The 21,057-nt window shown below is 36.3% G+C and overlaps 1 protein-coding gene across 4 annotated transcripts in view; it reads right to left on the minus strand.

Annotated features, from left to right (window-relative positions):
- COL12A1 (collagen type XII alpha 1 chain) overlaps positions 1 to 21,057 on the minus strand; it is a 264,287-nt gene that overhangs the window by 128,931 nt on the left and 114,299 nt on the right. For all 4 annotated transcript variants that reach the window (XR_012243891.1, XM_073626810.1, XM_073626812.1 and 1 more), the window contains 12 exons: positions 16,396 to 16,545; positions 15,901 to 16,020; positions 15,627 to 15,791; positions 11,131 to 11,280; positions 8,651 to 8,790; positions 7,929 to 8,058; positions 4,417 to 4,562; positions 3,730 to 3,859; positions 2,059 to 2,198; positions 1,646 to 1,775; positions 370 to 512; positions 152 to 284 (listed from right to left, as the gene is read on the minus strand). Coding sequence is in view for 3 of the 4 variants with exons in the window: in XM_073626810.1 (XP_073482911.1) it covers positions 152 to 284; positions 370 to 512; positions 1,646 to 1,775; positions 2,059 to 2,198; positions 3,730 to 3,859; positions 4,417 to 4,562; positions 7,929 to 8,058; positions 8,651 to 8,790; positions 11,131 to 11,280; positions 15,627 to 15,791; positions 15,901 to 16,020; positions 16,396 to 16,545 (1,677 nt within the window). In the remaining variant the exon portion in view is untranslated. The remainder of the gene's footprint in view (positions 1 to 151; positions 285 to 369; positions 513 to 1,645; positions 1,776 to 2,058; positions 2,199 to 3,729; positions 3,860 to 4,416; positions 4,563 to 7,928; positions 8,059 to 8,650; positions 8,791 to 11,130; positions 11,281 to 15,626; positions 15,792 to 15,900; positions 16,021 to 16,395; positions 16,546 to 21,057) is intronic.

Below are 21,057 nucleotides of genomic sequence, written 5' to 3' on the forward strand. Positions count from 1 at the left end.
CATAATGAATAACAATTAAATAAAATATAAAAACAACTTACGTAGAGTTAAAAAAATTATTTTTACTAGAAACAAAAGTAAATATATTAGTACAGTCAAATAAAAAAAGCACATGTAAAAATAAGAAATTAATATAAAATGCTATATTTACATGTTCGTTCATTGCCCATTAAATCCTCGCTCTCAGATTCATCAGGGTAGACAGCAGTAATTAAAACATCATATGGGGTGTCATCATTCAGCTCCTCAAATACCAAAGTGTTCTTATCTCCATCCACAATGGTCTGTAACACATAATCATGTTTTAAAGTGTGGTACAATGCAGTGCCTCAATTTAGTTTATTTAGTTTTCTGTGTCTAAATGTTTACCTCTTTCTTTTGTCCTGGTCGTCCAACAGGTAGCCAAGTTATCCTGTACAAAGCCACGTCAGGTGCTCCATGGTCCCAAGTGCCACGGAAGCTTTTTGTTGTTATCTCAGAGAATCGGAGGTTGGTTGGTGCTGGCACTGTAGCTATTCCCATTAAAAAAGAATACCAGTCAGTGATTTTATGGATTAAGGCATTAATGTATATATTTAATTTTATTACATCAAAAGCCTAGACATAATTAGCCTATGATAACTATAGTGATCTAGCATATTTAGATGTAGGGAGACTCAGAAATATGCAGCATTATCTTATTATTGACAAAATAAAATTTAGGCTTTTATATCAATTTCATTATTGATCACCTAGATTTGCAGACGAAAGGGGCTCCTTCAAATATTATAATTAAGTTTTTGCAACTGTATAATAATCAGAATAGAATGCAAATCATACCATGAGTAGTAATTGAATAAGTACATATATTAAGCATACAAAAACTTACAGCAACATGCTTAAATGAGGATAAATATACCAACAACCATGGAGATTAAATAAAGTAAATCGATGGTATACAATGAAAATTGCAAAAACATCTATAGAATATAAATACTAGTAATAACCCTTTCTTGTTGTTGATTTTTGTAAAAACAATTCTTCCATTTAATTGTGCATATACAGTATATATTCTTTTTTTCATCCTTTTTAACACTAACTGAATCCATGCATATGGTAGGATATGGTATGCATTCTATTCAGATTAATATATAGCTGGTGTTTATTAAAGAAGAACACCCTCCCTTACTACCTCTTTTTTCTATAAATGTTCATTTTAGTATATCCTGTGATATTTATTTAATCAGATATACAGTATAATGACCTGCCATAAGCATTTTCAGACTTATCCAATTAGTACAGTCCAAATATTTATGTAATTGCAATAATGTGCAGCAACCAATAAAATACGGGATTTTTTAAGCCAAATGACTGAAAGATGAATTTTAGTTGGCAATTATTGTTTTGTTTTTTGCCTAATTAATTAAGGATAAAAGTGTTGTTTTGTACCATATAACATTACTGAGATTACTGCATTAGGTAATACCAAATGATGGATAATTACGTGGTTCAACTTTCAGAAATTAGACCTCTTTACAAACTGCCTCACTTGATACAGTCAGTACTTGATACAGATACATTAGTCAAAAGGTCATATTAATTGAAGTAGGACCAGTCTAGTTTTAACTTAAGTGGCTCTTTGGAAGTACAAATTGTCGATTCCCACCTGTAGTGCCTTGTGTACGTCGTGGCTGGGATTTTCCAACATCCAACACTGCAGTGACACTGACATCATACAGAGTTTGTGAGAAAAGGTCAGTTAAAGGTGTAGTTGTCCTTTTGCCATCAACTTCAACCTAAAATCATGAAAATGCATGAGAAAATATAGGACACTAACGAATAATGCCACATAACATGCATTTAGCATATTACATAAAACATTTATCAATCTTTTTTTCTCTTTTTCACTCCTTCTTCTTCTTCTTCTCTCTCTCTCTCTCTGTCTGTCTCTGAACTCTTTAAAGTTCATAACTAGTTCATGTTTGAGGGAGCTATATTTAAAAGCAAGTTATTAATGATGATTAGAATAAATCATGGTCAATAGATAAAGACTATGCTGGACACATGGTTTGTTCTTACCTCTTTGTATTCCTCTTCTTCTTCTGTTTTGTACCTCACTATGTATTTTAGGACATTTCCAGGAGCAGGATCCCAAAATACATTCATAGAACTGTGTGTAATATCTCTGAGCCTTATATTTCCAATTCCTTGAACTGGCACTGAAAAAAGGAAATGTACAGTTATAGAAGCCTGGGTATACTGTTATAGTTTAGTGACATGCCCAAGGTTTAACATAGCCAAGAGTAAGGTTAGTTTATTTGCTTAGATGTAAGATTTTTTTACAGGTAGTTAGGAAAAAGTACTACCAAATATTCTATGTTATTCACACATAAAATGTTTGATATACAATACAGTACTGTATCTCACAGTGGTATTCCCACAATGTGATATTCCAGTGTACTTTGAAGTATAGCTTCCGTTTATAGGAGGCTTTTATTGCTGGGTCCTCATTTAGTATATCTATACAATTTTCTCTAGAAGCCATTGTAACCAAAAAGAAAGCAAGGGAAATCCAAAGTGCTGTGATTGTCAAAGAGCTGCCAGAGCTGGGATTCACCAAATTTTGGAAATATTTCCATTAACTTCCTGTAGCATCTCCGGGACCAGGGAATGAGGGAACGTTCCCCGATAGGGACACGGAAAGCAATATAAACCTCACTGGGGTTCATCTTTCAACTCTTCCCAAAATTCAAAGCAAAAAAAGGTTCGGCTATAGCTACAGTATACTTATAACTGTATTTCAAAAATATGTTACAAAAGATCATTACAGAAATAGAAAACTGATCAGTAATAAAATAGGAGACATGCTCCAAGACTAATGAAATATAGCATATCTTCTGTTCTGTTGCATGATTTTGAGACACATTAGAAGAAACAAAGGTCTCCTAACTATCATCAGGCCCTGAATAACCTTTTTGTCCCGCCTGACAAAAGCTTCACTTTGTTATAATTATCTTTTAACCTTTTTAGACAAGAAAACTGGTGAAAATGGTTATATCTGCAAGTATGTATTGTTCTTTCCCAATAAGTTTGTCAGTTTTTTGGACAAGCAACCATTTATCCTTTGTTTTAGTTCAGATGAATTATCTTATAATCTAATTATTGCGATTATAGTACATCCATTTAATATCTAAACAAGATATAAAGAAGTATAAACTGTCTTGATGTGTAACGCTAGAACATCAAGGTCAATTAAAAAAAGTTATGAATGTGCATATTTCAGATTGTTAGACATTAAGATTGCAGAGATAAGCATATCAACAATCTAAGCTATGGTTATATGATATGACTAGAGACTGCCAGGTTCATTTACTAAAACTGGAGAATGCAAAATCTGGTGTAGCTCTGCATAGAAACCAATCAGCTTCCAGGTTTTTTTCACAAAGCTTAATTGAACAAGCTGAAGTTAGAAGCTGATTGCCTGCATGCACAGCTGCACCAGAGTTTGCACTCTCCAGTTTTAGTAATTCAACCCCTGTAAGTTTTAATGTATTTATTTTTCAAAATGATTGTATATTTTCTATAATGATTGTATACTGTAGGTATAGTTATGCATTCAAAAGATTAGTTTACAGCTCACATTGAAAAATTGAGCATTAGGCTCAATTTGTAAAGCAATTGTAGTTTATCAAAAATATTATTTAAAGTAACGCTATTATGGTATCTTAGCCTTTACAGTTCAACACTTACATGTGACTTCCTGAGCTGTGAGTGGGTCACTAGTAAGTTCATCAAAAAGTGCATAAACAGTCAGCGTATACTCTGTATTGGGGAATAATTCCTCCAATCGCACATCAGTAACAGATGGGCCAACACGCATCTGCAAAACAGCAAAACACAAGAAAAAATATGTTTAAAATATGCTATACAAATATATATATATATATATATATATATATATATATATATATATACACACACAAACCAGCCAAGACTGGCTAGACTGTAGATTTGACAAACCACAATCAAAAGTGACAAATACCACAAGCTAAAAATAGCAAGTACTTGTAACTTGGAATACACATACACTCTGTCTTTTCCATAGCATGCAGACTTTTGTTTTTCATAATTAAACATACCCATCATCCTTCACATATGGGAATCTAGTATTGCTAGATCAGAAAAGGGCTGTTGACATGATCATCCAAACGTATCAGAAAATAACAGGACACTGATTTCATATAAATTTTTTTTTTTTATATATATATATTTTCAGCCAGGCAGTGATTTATTGCCGTGGATTTGCATGTCAACACTGGCAGAGAAGAATCGTGTAGAAGAAAATAATTCAAGGAAGAAGATTCTCTTAATCATATTATCAGATGCCCTGATTTCTGATTTTTTATTAAAGTTGGCTGGCAAACCAGCATTCCTCACCTCTTTTTCTGTAGAAGGAACAGTTGCATTGACAGGCTCATATAACAAAAGGTATCCAGTAGCTCCACTGGCAGCTTCCCATCTTGCTCTCATTGTTGTGGTTCCAATGTCATAAATGTTAAGATTTCTAACAGAAGGGATGGGCACTGTTGAGGTAATGATATTTGTTGTTATTTATATGTAATCTGCTGCTGGATCCCTTTTCTTAAAATAAATCTAACTAAAGACTAAAATGTGCTAAATTGCAAGTACCTTGTTGTGTCTGTAAGTATCTATGTAAGTCTTCAAATCAATATGTATGTCCCTGTAAAGCCCCTACCTTAGTATATGCATAGGATATCAGCTTTTCTCCAAGTAAAAATTAAAGTCTATCTAAAGTCAAAACTTTCATTTTTGCATAGAGAGGTGAGTGGTAAGAACTCATTTTGGATTTTATTACTGTGTCTTTCCCTGTTGGGGAGATACATTCTCTCAATTTGTACAGGTAGCCAATGTCACTTGGATGGAAAGTGAGGAAGAAACCAAAATTTTGAATTGACACCAGAACAGCAATATAGAAGAGAATTCTTCCAATAGGGACATTTGTTCCAGTGGCAACTGTCTAAGTGGGCATCTTCCTCACTTTGGAGAGATTTTCTCTCACTTCCTTCTGTGTCTACACAACAGGAAGTAATGGGAAATCTCCACAATGGGGCAAAGATTGAAAAAAAACTGACAAGAGCTTTCATCATTCCATACTCCATTCTCCAAAATAGAAAGAAATGTTTTGATTTTAGTTACAGTTTAAACCCTGCCCCCTCCAGGTGCCAAGCACCTCATGTCTTTCTTTCTGCTAATTTGAATGTTAAAAGAGGATAAGGCTTTGTACTGGGAAGATCTTAATCTTGACTTAGGCAGAAGTTGCGGCCCTATGAGGTCTGAGATCCAAGGGGCTCCACAGTGATCAAGTGAAATGACCACACTTGTTTCAGTTATGTCTCCGCTTCTTATAATTGTTATGATATTTACAAATATTCTATTGGTTATGAAAATTAAGTGACATTACAGATAAAAAGTCACCTTAAAATCTGTTGTATATACAGTATATACATTTGGAAAAAAATGATATGCACAACTGCATTAGTTCATTCATTAAAAGCAGAAAGGAAAGACTAACTGAAAAAGAAAAATCTTTTGGAAGACCAAAGCTTACTAAACCACTAATCATTTCAGAACTACCAACTTTTCTGCCTGTGCCAGAACTGCCAATCAACTGTCTAGACTTGCCTGCAACCTCGAAAAACCATGCTGGATTTTGTATAGCTTGGTCCAGAACAACCGTGTGAACATATATATGTCCAATGGCAGCTTAATGCTAAATAGCTTTTTAATTATGTTGTATTTTAAACCCCTATTTTGTTTAAGATGTATTTGTCTCTACATAAGCTGCAAATGAAACTCCATTTCAAGTATGCCTCTTTGCCCTTTTGAAAACATTAACTTTCCAAATTGTTATGCCTCAAAGGCAATGAAGAGAGTGGGCTGGTGCTGTACATAGCAATGATTCATACATAGGCCAACAATGACCTCATAATATTTGTCTGTTTCTTTTTCCCCTATATTCATCATTAAATATTATGACATGTTGTCTTTGTCAGGTCAATGACATGGGTCAGTTCTAGGCATTCAATATGGCTTTAATTAACACAAAACATATGCTTTAACTATTTCTTGTTGAATAGATTTTCTCGTTTTAAACATGATTAAATGAATACCACATGTGGCAATGTGTATAAAGCCAATGATCTAAGATATTTAGAAACTGGAAATATTCTTATTCAGCAAATGACAAAGGGAAAAGTTAACAGTTTTTATGTGGGTCATAAAAATAATTCTGAATGTGAGACTGCTGGAATTCGTCAGTGGTGTTGATTGAAAGTTATGCTGCCGTCAACTTTACAAATGTTGTCTATTTAAAAAAAATGTTCATTAAACATGTTATTTATTATAAAGAAAACCAGTTGTAATAGCTTATCAGCAGACAGAGAAACAAATTATTCTTAACGGGCATTTTTAAGTGTCGTTATAAAACCAAATGTAAGCGCGATTACACAAAAATGGTGTTCTGGTAAGTTTGCATAGTTTGCGAATATCAAAAAAAATGCATATTGATTATGATGCAATTTGGGATGTTATATCACGTTCCTAAAAATGTAATATTAAAAGAACATTGTATATAGTAGCAATCCATAAAGTAAACCTGTGGCCTAAAAAAAAGTCATGTGCTGCCATCATTGATCTCCTTCCTGTCATACTTGTCCTGTTTCAGTGACTTTAAGTATTGACACAAGAGGGTCAACATGAAAGACAGACAACTAACATATTCAAAAGGAGAGGACAGAAATTAAGTGTTTCCATGGCAAAGATTATTATGGAATTGGAGAGATCATTTCCCTGTCCACTAAGAGGAAGAATTCAAATGTAGACAGCACAAAGAACATTTCCAATTCCACTGCCTTTGCGAATACCTGACTTAGTGGTACTTCCACAGTTACTTTTGATTCCTGTAAATGTAGAGTAGATGGGAAGAAATCTCTAAACATGAACAATCTGTGTCATGTTATTCCCCATGACTTCTTCAAGGGATGTGTGGCATTTGTGTTAAAGGAAAAGGCCACTTATTTTTTATGATCTTCCAAAATAACTTTATCATAAATACTTACTTCTGTAAGGGTTAAGAGCTCACTAAAGGCAAATACCATGTTCACTTTGAAAGTAAAGTTGCAATCAGCAAGCCAACTTTCCCCAGATATTAATGAATGTGGTGAAGCTTCGCTTTTCAAAAAAAAAAAAACAACCATGTGCAAGGAAAATAAATTAAAAAAAAGAAAATTTCCTATCAAATACTTCTCCTAATTTTCTTTTCCTGATAGATTCAAGGGCAGCATGCGTACTCTCCCAGTGTCATGAACAGACTAATTAAGGAACACATGGGAGTGGAGTCCTATGGGGTAGGAACAAGGGTGGAGTCTACCCAAACATATGCTACCATGGAGTCAGTCAGAAAACAGTATTTTCACTTGCGTATGATTGAATGATGGAGGTCAGCAGAGCTTCGCTTCATTCTATAAGCTCTGGATATAATTCATTTGCAATTTTCAACTGCATTTGCAAAGTGAACAGTCTATTTGCCGACCCCTTAGTGACAGTTAAGAGACAAGACTTGCTATACCAGAGAAGGGAAAGAGGAAAGGCGATTACAGATCACAGAGGAAAATTACTGATATAAACCTGAATTTCATTAAACAAAACACACACAAACACAGAAAATGTCGACAAATGAGGAAATCAATCAGCGATAAAAGAAAGTTGGAGAAAAGGGGAGTAATTATAATGATTAAAACTTGGAATTGATAATGCATTCATAACTGCAAATTGATATGCTACTTTTAAATAATATTAGAAGGGTCTTCTTTTTACTATATGTGTATTTTAATATAAGATTATGTCAACAAGAAAAAAAAACAACATACATGTGGTTTCTTGGCCAACCAGTGGCTCGCTGCTCTCCCCTTCTACCACTGAATACACTTTGACAACATATTCTGTTTCAGGCTTTAGGTCAACCAGCACTGTTGTTCTGTCATTTCTGTTAACAATAACCTGTAAAAGAGAACAAACTTAAAAAAAAGGGAAAGGCTAAAATGGAAAAGTATTCTGATAGCCTAATGCCATTCCTATTCTTACGAAGTAAAGGCAAGACCAGCATACAGCACCCTGGTGGGAGGTTTTTTTTTTTAGGGGGGGGGGGGTTAACAGGTAAGGGATATTTGATGAAAAAATAGTGAGTGCATTTGGTTGGGTTTAACAAAGTAGGTGGAATCAGATAAACTATAATTTATTGGATTATGAATAAGCCCACAGGGTCTATTTAGCAAAACATTGAAAACAGTAATGGCATGCAGGCTGCCCAACAACAATTTATCTACCCAATCAAAGCTAATTAAAACTTTTTTTCTGATTGCTTGCCAGTTGCCACTGCACAAAATTTCCTTTTATGCTATGTTACTAGGTACTGCATGTCCACACAGGTCAACAATTTCAAGCAGTAGCAAACCAATTATAGGTTTCCCAATGCAGGCAGAAATTAAAAAGTATACACAGGTGAAGCATACGTGAGAAATGACATACATGGATCTTGTTTATCAGAAATGAAATGTATAATCATATTCAAGACAGTTTATTTTAAACTCACCTCTTGAGGTCTGCCTCCAGATACTGGATAATACTCTACTCTGAATCTGTCCACACTATGAGATGGGGGAGCCCATGACACCCTAAAGGAGCGAGGAGTGGGTTCTGATGTTCTTAGGTCAGAAGGGGCTTCCAGGTCACCTGTGTTAAAATTCAACAGGGAAATCATTCTAAAGATGTATCTATACTATCAAAACAAAACAGAAACTTCATGCATATTTTTAGGTTACTGAAAACAGAAAAATGTCATAAAAAAGGACTTTAGTGTGCATGAGGCAAGTAAAGTCTGTTCTACAGCGTATTCCCTGGGAACAAGGAGTGCCATGAACACAGACTGCCTCAGGGTCAGGATAGGTAATGCAAGTAAGTGAGAGAAATTGTACAATGGTGAAAGTTATGTCTGGCGGGGAGAAAATTGGGTATGTGAAATTAAGAGCAATTATCTGTTATAAGTGTGTACTTTAAATGCTTTTCAAGTGCTGTATAACAGAAGAAAAGTAGTCTGACCATATCAGTTTGGCCAGATCACTTCTGATTTATATATTCATAAACACTTACAGGCTGACTTGATTTAATCATGGTTCTGTATCCCCCTATTTGAGTAAAGTATTCCCAGCATTTTCTTCAGTGAACTTCCCTACAGTCTATCTAACTACTCTACAAATGTTAAATTGTTTTCCAAAAAAAAAAGAAAAACAGTCTATTCAAGGAAAGGAAGCCTGTAGATAAAAACAAACTGTGCAGCTTTGGCTAAAGTATGATTATGTCCCTGTTATAGGTGTAGGGTCTTTAGGTACCAACTATAGCCTGAATGAACAATTCCCACCGGTGGTATCACCCCATTCTGTCTTGTTGCTAGGAAGTTGCTAAGGTGCTCCCAGAAAATATTGCTTCCCATATAATCACAGGAATGAGCACATGTGTGGTCCACTATCTCCTCCATTACAGCAACCCCCGAGACAGGGGAGAGAGAGCACATGAGAGGGGGTTTGAATGAACTGGGAGTGGCTGAGAAATGTCCTAGCAAAGCTGCACAGGATGTTTTAATCTACAGGTGCCCCTTATCTGTATAGGCAGGTTTTTGGTAAAGGTGAACTAATTCTTTTAAGCAGAAGCACAGCCAAAGCTCATTTGGCTGTACTTCTCCTGTGGATCACAGGAGTGCAGTTCATTCGCTGTCGGCTGACATCACAGAGCCGATCCAGCCTCAAGCAAGATCGTGACAATGAAGTCAGGATCCACCCACATGCCTGGACCAACACTCAACTCAGCCTCTCAGCAAGCTGCTGAGAGCCTAAGCTGGCCGCTCCCGCCCCCTCCATAGCCCAGCACTCCAGTGAGGGGGCAGAGATGAGAGCCGGTGACTGACAGTCACCAACTCTCTTCTCACGGAGCTGTGAGAACTGAGCGATCAGTGGTGTTCGATCGCTCAGTTCTCAGTATTAGAGCTACTGAGGGACAGATGCAGCATTGGACCTATGGTGCATCCACCTAGGTAGGTATGATTCTTAAAAAAAAAAAAACATACATCTCTTTTAAGCTTTGAAAAATAGACCCCTTCCTTTAATTCCCATCTGTAAATTATTACAAGATATTTCAGCACTTCGAATAAAAACACTGATAAGCACTGATAATCAGGGTATAAATGGAAAACTTTGGCTTTTGGGGAGCAAACATAGAGCCAGCTAGCCAGTTCATGTTAAAGGCAGATCAATGTGTGCTATGATGCTGCAAAAATTGGTGAGCATAATCAAAGGTGGGTTTTTTTTTTAAAAGACATGGTATATTGTGATCAACAGTTGCACATCATCCAGCACCAGCTTCCTTTATGACTTTCTGCATTCACATCTTAGAGTCACAAATAAAGTTCCTGCTTGAAGACTTACCTCTACCAGATGCAGTGAACACAGGTCAGGGAGCAGTAGGCTATATAATGCCCACCATGTGTCACTGACTGTGGTCCCACTTTTATTGATATCTAGTAGGTGATGTTCCTCCACTCAGGGCCATTAGCCCAACATACCTTACAATCCTCAACCCTCCCCCAGCACACTCATCCCCTTTTTATATGAAAACAAGATACCTAATTTACAATACATCATATTCATTCAATGCAACTAGCTGACAAGGAAAATGTTGACAGGAGGAGAGAGCAGATTATGATTATCTCATTAGTCTGTTGCTGCTCCTGCACTGACCAATCAGACTGAAGACAGGGAGGTGACCTAATTATGTTGCTTAACTGCATTACAGAAAAGTCAGGTCACCTGGCAGGGCTGTATAAATCTTAGGAATGGATGGACAGAAACACAAATCCTTCAGCAGGTAAATGAGATATCATATATTCAATTCAGCAGTGTATTAAGCTATGTGCCTGGTGTTTGCGTTTAAATCAATTTTGAATAGAAGAATAAAGTGTTCAATTTTCTCCCACTGCAGTTGATTCTATTACCTCCAGTTTAATAAAAAGATACAACTCACCTCCACCACCTTTGACACTGTTACACAAATTATTTGTGAGAGGATCAACAATATTGGTGAGCAGATTGAAGTCTTGGACATTGAACACATAAACATCATCTGGATCGGTAGCAATTTCCTTCAGTTCATTTTCATCTGCATTTTTTATACCTAAAGCACAACAAAATCATCTATTTAGAACAGCTTTAAATGACACAATGAAACAATGCATTATGCATAATAAATCATGTATACAGTATAGGGAATGTGGTAAGTAAATCATGAATAATGAAAATATCACAAAGGAAATTACTTCTCTAGAAGTCAATCTATTTATGTTAGCATGTCCTGTATAAAGGTAGAAAATCCATTATATGTAGACATGTGCGATTCGTTTCGTTTCAAATTAATATTATGACAAATTTTTTGTGATTCGGATATATTCGAATACCCGAATTACAGTATAAACAAATAATATATAATAAGGTCCAGAAGTGACCTATGGAAATATATTTGGGGTTAACTTTTAAAAATCACAAATAAACATTTTTGCTTAAAGAAGGACTGGAAGTCTGGCCAAGGAACAACATTTTGACCCCTGGCCACCCACTACCCATTAGTCATTTTAATACACAAATGACTTCTTCATATTTATGAGTAACAGCCACTAGCTGCATACTGTTGTATCTGAAAGTGAAACAAATACACCTAAAACATGTTATCCACCCACATTTTCCCTTAGAGTTTCCTTAGTACTGAACGGTTTACCTTTCGCGTTGAATGCAACTAGCCAGTGAAAAGAAATAGCTTATTTTATTTACTTTGAAACATCTATTCTATTCATTTAGTTAGGCTCTGATTTGTGTGTAATTAAATATCATCTGCTGGGCAGAAGGCTGGCAGTATACCTAGATATCCCAGGCAATGAGCCAGCTGTATGATGATGATCTGAGGCTAGAGGAAATCTGGCCATCCAAAACATCTTGCAATAAAAAATGTTTCCAGTGGACTCATGCTTTGCCAGTAACACAGCTATGTAGCAAAAATCATAATATACTCTGGTTTCTTTCATAGTGTATCCTCTTTGCTATATTACAGATTACAGTTTGTGCTTAAGCAATAGATTAGACAAACTTTTATGAAAGACACCTGGTAATAAACCATGGAAAAGTAGAACTAGCAAACAGCCTTTTTTTATTATTCAGAATCTCTACCTAGTAATAAATAATCACTTCTGCACAAACAAACATGAATGTACTGTCTTTTATAACATTCCGATGAGCATCCCATAAGCTATCCGGTACAGCACTTGGTAACTTGGATAAATGGCAGTTGTTTGGGAATTCATTATTGGTCAATGTCTGCAGAGATTAAAGTGGTTGTAAAGCTTTGGGTTTGTTTTAAATAAAAATAACAAACATGCCTATACTTACCTACTCTGTGCAATGGTTCTGCACAGAGCAGCCCCGACCCTCTTCTTCTGGGATCCCCTACCAGTGCTCCAAGCCCCTCCTCTTCATCAAGTGCCCCCAGGGAAAGCCGGTTCCCTAGGAGGCACCCGTATGTGCTCACTCCCGTATGTGCTGCGTCCATTGATACAGACATCAGGACTTGCACATGCCCCTGCTCCCATGTCACCAGATTTGATTGACAGCAGTGGGAGACAATTGCTCCCGCTACTATCAATCTGTCCAATGAGGAGAGAGACAGTGGCAGGAGCCGCTGCGTTCATGCACATCGTTGGATCAGATGGGCTCAGGTAAGGAAAAAGGGGGTCTGGGGGGGCAGCTGCAGCATAGAAGGTTTTCCATCTTAATGCATAGAACCTTAAGGCTTTAGAACCACTTTAAGCAGACTTTATAGCAGTATTAAAAAAAACATGAATAACTAGAAAAGCTACAATTTCTGGGGAAATTGTGTGAAGTGTTCTTGCCTCCACCAGTAGTCTACAAGCATTATCAAGCCTAGCAGATGGTGTGACCACATGCATTTGAGGGGTCTCAGCATCTTGATGTAGAATGGAGGTGAAGGTGTGCTATCTGTTTGATGATAATAAGTGTTTACAACCACTGTTTCCTCACGCTCATGCCCTGTTTATGCTTCACAACCACTGCTCAATACACAATACACAGGATCATGATAGCTGTAATAACTGTGCAGTACTTCAAACAGTCGTATTTCAAAAACTATAAATCCTACAGTGAAGAGCTTTATATTGTGAGAATCACAAGACCCAGACCTAGATTTGCATAGTATGTCTCTGAAATATTAAAAATGAAGGCACAGTCGCAGTTTAGATATTGCCCTTCAAATTTGAAGTGGCTAGAGTGAAGTTTCATTGAATGTCTATGGATGGCGTGAGTTGCAAACAAATGGTCTTATTGTGAAAACTATCAGGACTATGGCTTAGCTGTGGACATGTTTAGTGGCAGCAGGGATAGCTAAACGTTTTGATATAAGATTTGTGTAGGTGGGCTTAAAAATGAGGGAGAGGTGGCAGTTTAGAAATCATGTCCTGATTTTTCAGCTTTTGTCACTTCCCACTCTAGTTTTGAACATTTCGCCATTCATTCCTATGGGACCAATTTCGCCGCAAAAACCACGATATTTCGTGAACCGTTCAGTGAAATGTTCCACAAAGTAAAAGCACACCAATCGGGAACAATCCGCACGTTTTGGTATATTACTTGTCTATGTAGTGTAGAAGCTGTGGGAGGAGTTAGGGTGGTAAATTTGGCTATAATAATAATAACTAGAAAAGCTACAATTTCTGGGGAAATTGTGTGAAGTGTTCTTGCCTCCACCAGTAGTCTACAAGCATTATCAAGCCTAACAGATGAAGGTATGACCACATTCATTTGGGGGGGTCTCAGCATCTTGACGTAGAATGGAGGTGAAGGTGTGCTATCTATCGGATGATAATCAGTGTTTACAAGCACTGTTTCCTGGCAATGCTCATGCCCTGTTTATGCTTCACAACCACTGCTCAATACACAATACACAGGATCATGATAGCTGTAATAACTGTGCAGTACTTCAAACGGTCGTATTTTAAAAACTATAAATCCTACAGCGAAGAGCTTTATATTGTGAGAATCACAAGACCCAATTGGGACCAATTTTGCCGCAAAAATGACAATATTTCATGAACCATTCGGCGAAACGTTCCACAAAGTAATAGCACACCAATCAGGAACAATCCGCACATTTCGGTATATTACTTGTCTATGTAGTGTAAAAGTTGTGGGAGGAGTTAGGGTGGTAAATTTGGCTATAATAATAATATATATGTGAGATAACAGTAAGTGGTCTTGCTATGCAAGAACACTTAATTAAGAACTATTCCTAGTCATCTCTCTTTTTGGAGTCTTCGCTATTCAGCTGCAGATGTCTGCTAACGTAAGCCAATTGACTACTAAAGCAGAAGCAAATAATTTCCATGGTACTAATGAAAGAACACCTCTAAACATAAGATTTACAATAACAAATCAGCAAGGATCAGCGCAGTTTTGTTAAATTGTATTAATAAATTTTTATCAGTAATGATGGAGTAGGTTCACATATCTCCATTGTGGCTACTTGCACAGTGCATCTTTGGCTTCAGGGCCAAAACATTTGGCCCTGATTAATCCCTGAAATGGAGAACAGGGACGCATCGCATCCCTGCTGCGAGCCGCATCCGATTTAAGTGTGAACCCAGCCTTATGCAGTGAACTCTAGTGCCCTGTACACACGGTTGGACATTCTGACGACAAAATCCGTCAATTTTTTCCGACGGATTTTGGGCCAAACTTGTCTTGCATACACACGGTCACACAAAGTTGTCGGAAAATCCAATCGTTCTGAACGCGGTGACGTAAAACACATATGTCGGAACTATAAACGGGGCAGTAGCCAATAGCTTTCGTCTCTTAATTTATTCTGAGCATGCGTGGCACTTTGTGCGTCGGATTTGTATACACACGATCGGAATTTAAATGATCGGATTTTGTTGAAAATATTATATCCTGCTCTCATACTTTGTGTCAGAAATTCCGCTGAAAAAAGTCCAATGGAGCCCACACACGATCAGAATTTCCGACAACACAATCCGATCACACTTTTTTCGTCGGAAAATCCGACCGTGTGTACAGGGCATAAGAGAAGTAGCTATAGAATAGACATGGTGCATGTAACCTTATTTTTTCTCTAGCATAAATACTACTGTCTTCCAACTCGTTTTAGCCCATGAGCAAAAATGTCATTCTATAGTCTTTTCATTCTCTTTATAGTAAATTAATTTCCTGTTACAATGACAATAGAATGAGAATAGTAATTGGCAGGTATACAAAGCTTTGTATGACATATAAAAGTCTTAACCTATGACAATCTGCTTTTCTCTATAACTTTTTATGCAGCCACTTTAATATATGACAGATATTTGTAGTTTGTCATAAAATAAAACATAAATGGTAACTACATGTGCTTGATTACTTTAGATCAGTACATGAAGTTTCAGATCTGAGTTTGTTGCTTACCTATAGCATACAGTTCTATTCCTTGGTCTCGTATCCTTTTTGATGGTGTAACAATGTCATCTTGTGATTTTCCATCAGTGATAAGCACTCCAATTTTGCGAGATCTAGGTCTCATGCCAACCTCAGCCTTAAAATTATTTTGTAAGATGAAATTCAAAGCCAAGCCTAATGAAACACATTGAATATAATGAAAAATGAGCTCATGCATGACATAATGCAAATAAAGTTACTAATTAAAGATGCTGTTGCCAAATTAAGCAATAATATAATTTACCTGTAAGAGTATTGCCCCCCTTGTAAGGCAAATTGGCAACAGCATCCATTAAAGACTTCTTAGTGGGGTGAGAATTAAGCTGCCATTCAGTTCTGGGATCTCCACTGTACTGGGCAAGTGCTACCATGGAAACAAAAGTAGAATTAGATGTGATACCAAGTATGGAAAAGGCAAAAACATGCCTATATAACTGTTTCAACATCGTGATAAAAAGCAGAGGATATATAGTGAACTTATATATGGTATTTAGATCATGAAATACAATGATTTTAGAATACAATCAGGTTGCGTTACTAAAGAGGCATACAATATTCATCTTGCAATAAAACCCACTGTTGAATGTTCTCTTGATACTGATTTGATATTTCAAGTGAACTAAGTTTCACTTCAAGTTAGGTGAACGTTTTTTACCGCTTTAGTAATTCAACCCCATTAATGGTCCCATATACATTTTTTTACAGTCTAAACATTATTATATTTATTTGCATCACTTACCAATCTGTACTCGCTCAGGGCCAATCTCAAAGACTTCAACCAATCGTGAGATGAAAGCTCTTACTGTCCTGAAGTTTGGACGGCCAATACTCCAAGAACCATCTACCAGCAAAACTATGTCTGCAGCAGCATTAGTTTTGCATTCCAAACCTGTTACATTGATTACAGAAAAAGGTTAGTCAAGTATAAAAGCACAATTATAGTTTACCAGCCAACAGACAAAACTAAAATTATATAAAAGAAGAAACATTTAAAAGAATGTTGATGGCAAAAGGAAAGATACAGTGGAACAAGAAGAAGACAAAGACATCCACCAGATGGACAACACAACTACAATCACATTAAAACATTAAAAAAAAATGTAATGAAACAGTATGTAGGGTATTTGCATTCTCCATCTTGAACACATTGATCCTGTGGCAAATTGTGCAGCGCGTGGGGCAACAATTTAATTTATAAAGCTGATGCCACAATGATAACTTGAGGCACAGAGTAATTTCATGTACGCCTTTGACATTGGGTCCAAAGTGAGTATAACAGGCATATAAAAGCAAGTTCTCTTCTGCTTAAAAATAACCTAAACTTTAGCAACAGAACAGAAATAAGTTACAAAGGTTACACAGATATACAGAACAATAAATATATTATTTCGCAGGCACATATACACAGCATATTGCAAAGTGTAAACACAACAGGCTTCACCAGTAGTTTTGTAGACTTAAATTGCAAAGATAAAGTAACAGGAATGTTACAATGTTAAGGAGATACAGTATAATGTTAACAAACTTTAGTTGTTGATATCACTTGAGCCAACAAAATCCACATACTGTACATTCTGTTCAGAGCATTTTCTGACTGCAGTTTCTGAAGTACAGGTCTTCTAAACATGTAAGGTATGCCAAAATCAATAAATTATTTGTTGCATTACTGCTCCTATTATGACCTAACTACAGAAAAACAGTAGTTCAAAAAAATCATGGGTTTCAAAACATGTAATAAATTACATATATGGAAAAATTACATGACTCCACCCAATTGATTGCTTCAGCTTGCATTAAAACAGTATTTAGGTCTTTATCATATATTTGACACTAAAGGAACCGGCGCTGAAAGAAATATGTAGGTTGCCATTGCTAAATCGATGATGAATTGTTTGTTTAGTCAGTTTAATGTTGATCCTCTGAAGTTAATATTTCCTGATTCATTGACCCTCAACATATATGCAGCCAGTGAAGCCAAACCTCCTGATCTGTATACTTGTTCTGTTCATAGGGATTGATTTACTAAATGCAAATAGGCTGTCCATTTTGCAAAGTAATAATCACTCTGCAAGGGAGTTTTCACTCATGTAAGGAAAAAGTTCATTAAAAAAAATTATTTTTGCTTGCACACAATTGGATGATGGAAGTCAGCAAAGCCTCACCACATTCACTAAGCTAATTTATATTTGTATTTGCAAAGGGAAAAGCCTATTTCCTTTTAGTAAATTAACCCTACTAAATCAAAAGTAATTTAAGCCATATGATAACATGACAGCAAGGAAACAAGCAATGTTGGGAAGAATAGCATAGGTTGCCTATGCATTTTCTAAGGACAGGTTTCTTTGAGGCAAATCTAATCTGTCTGAAGCAAGTCATTGTACAGCGTAAACTAACTTTATGTTGAAATATATGTTTCTTTTTAAACTCATGTTGTCGTTGTTAAAATCCCACACACTTGCTGAAAACTAAAAAGAATCTGCACAGTTAGAGCATTTCATAATGCTACATGCTGTGATATTGCAGAGAACTCTTTAACATTGTGGAACACTAGGTGACTTTTATATTTGACTGTAGAAATAATCGAAACTTGACAGACAGTAAAAAATATATTACTATTAGTAAACTGCTGCAACAGCAAACACACTTTTCTAAAGGCCTGTACACACAATGCGAATTTCGGAAGAGAATATCGATCCACGGACTGTCGTTCGAAATTCTTAACGTTAGTATGTTCCTTTCGACATCCGATTTTCATTTTTCGTAAGACAAAAGCTGGATGGGCAGACTAGTACATTTTTGACGAACGACAGCTCAACGTCTGATTTTCGGAGTACAGAAATCGTCACACAAAAGTCGAAAGTACAAACACGCATGATTGGAATCAAGGAACGACCCGAAAGAGTTCAGTCTTGTAAACTACCGTTTGTAATCTAGAATTAACATGCGTGATGCGGCAATTGATAAAACGTTTGAAATGCAGCGCACATTCTCATCTTCTTTAGTGGGATAATAATGAAGCTGCTTTGCTGGTGATACTGATGTAGTTATGCCAAACATAGTTTAAAAGGCATTTGTTTTTTAGTGATATAAATAATATTAATATTTTGGTTGTTTGATTTTTTGAGGAAGTTACCACAACACCATTATCCCTGAGTTTTTAAGATCAAAGATACCACTATGATGGTGTCCCTTGTAAATTTTCCATTGTGTTGTTTTTAATGTAACTGTCTACTCCCAATCTGCCATTTTAAGATCAGGAACAATCTGAAAATTGTGAATCAACGCTCACCAAACTTCTACTAACACGAAATTAGCAGAAGGTGCCTAAAGGGTGGTGCTCGAGAAATGAACTTCCTCTTTATACTCTCGTAGTAGGTCACTATGTTCATGTTTGTTGCGCAACAATTTGCGGATAGTTAGTATGCTAGACAAAATCCTGCACATCTGCTTTTGACAAAAATCAGACGCTCGGTCGTACGACAATCGAACCACATGTACATGGCTTAAGAATGTGTAATTCAAATAAGGCTTTCTTGTCATCACTTGGTCATTCCCAAATTCGATATATAATCATATGCATCATGAGTTTTTAATACCTAGATCTTTGTGAGATTTCAGTGCAAAAGTCTAATTTTACCAAGCTGATACTTTCGACATCTGATAAGGAAAATATAGTCCTTTATCAGTTAAATTAGTATCCAGGAAAAAGGTAAGGAGGTAGGTTTGGATTTGTGTTATAGTCAAGGGACAAGAGTTATGGTTAAGGAACAAAATGTATTGTCAGTTGGATGGGTCCCTTGTGCTAATGCCTCTTCTTTTAGTTGAAATTCTTCTCCATCAATGCCCCCCACCCCCACCACTGTTATATTCTGGTGCAGCAGGGGTTAATACAACTAAGGAGCTGTCATAGGCTCTCATCAAGACTGCCTAAGTATGTCTGCCCTTTCTGCCCATCTCTGCCATTCATAGAAGCCATACATATGAATGGAACATGACCTATGAATGGAGGGTGGGTGGATGATTGAAAGATCCAGAGTGATGGCAAGGCTTTGACAATTTTCACTGTAATATTTGTCTTAATTAGAAGATTCCCCAAGTTCCAGGGGCACTGGAAGACGTCAGGTGTGACGAAACGGCGTAGGGAGGAGCGGGGTGCTGACGTCACCACTAACCTTGCTGATCCCAGAAGCAACGGGCAGCAGACTGTAGCCGGCCGGCATTAGATTCCAAACGAATTTCCTTTTTAACATTGTAAGTGCATTTCTGTTTTTTTTAATAAATATTCTGAAACGTGTTACGCTATGGGAGTTTTCTTTATTTGTAATTCCATGGGTAACGAGTATCCATTTACTACATAGAAGATTCCTGTCGGGGAGGCCTAATTGGGGTCCGTTTGCAGTTCATTATCTGAGGCTGGGGTTGACAGCCATCCGCCCATATGATCTCTTAAATAGAGATCAAAGGAGTCGGTAAGGGGCAGTGTATTTATAGGTGGAGGATACTTTCTGTCATCACTATTTCCTGGAAGATAAAGTTGCATGCCATTCACGTTTTGGATGACTGTCATTGTACTCTGTGCAAAAGGATAATTTACCCTTATGAACTATTCACTTTATGCACTTTGCGATTGGACTATGTTTGTTTATTTGTTTTATACAACAGATTTATTTGAACTATGAGAATGAATATTGATTTTTTACTATGAGTTCATCACATGTGGATGTTCATTTTCACTTTTATAATTGATCATAATAATGTATTTTTTGTTTTCATTTTCACTAATTGCAGCGCAGCTATTTTTTTGATTTATTGTATAGTAAGTGGTTGTGTCTCACATTTATAGTTGCAGCTCTCATTCTCAGTTCTTACTGATTTGTGTTTGAACTGCTGTTTGTATATTTTTTGTTGGGCATTTTGGTGATTTCTTCTTTCAACATTGTCTCACTAGTTCTGCACATTATATATGCACTTTACAGAGTGCACAATATAATTCTCACATTAATATATGGTTATATTGTATTTCATATATATATATATATATATATATATATATATATATATATATATATATATATATATATATTTTTTTTTTTTTTTCAATTCAGGTTTAAGACACTGATTTTTCTTCCATTTTTCAGTTTGATTTGCTTTTATAGAGCTACACTTTCACATTTATACTTACTACTTGGGTCTATAGTTGTGTTGGCTGCTGTTTTACCTACACCTTACGCAGTGCTGTATTGATTTTTCCTTATACTGTACAGGGGTTTAGGAACGTTCAGGAGCATTAAGGAGTGTTTAGTTTTTTTTTTCTGCCAGAAAACTTCTCCCAAAAATGCAAACCAGAAGGGTTTTTTCTGCTTCTAAATGCTGAGTTTAAAGTCTGGACACATAGGATAAC

The sequence above is a fragment of the Aquarana catesbeiana genome, linkage group LG04, assembly GCF_042186555.1.
Source record: "Aquarana catesbeiana isolate 2022-GZ linkage group LG04, ASM4218655v1, whole genome shotgun sequence".
In the NCBI taxonomy this organism is placed as follows: domain Eukaryota; kingdom Metazoa; phylum Chordata; class Amphibia; order Anura; family Ranidae; genus Aquarana; species Aquarana catesbeiana.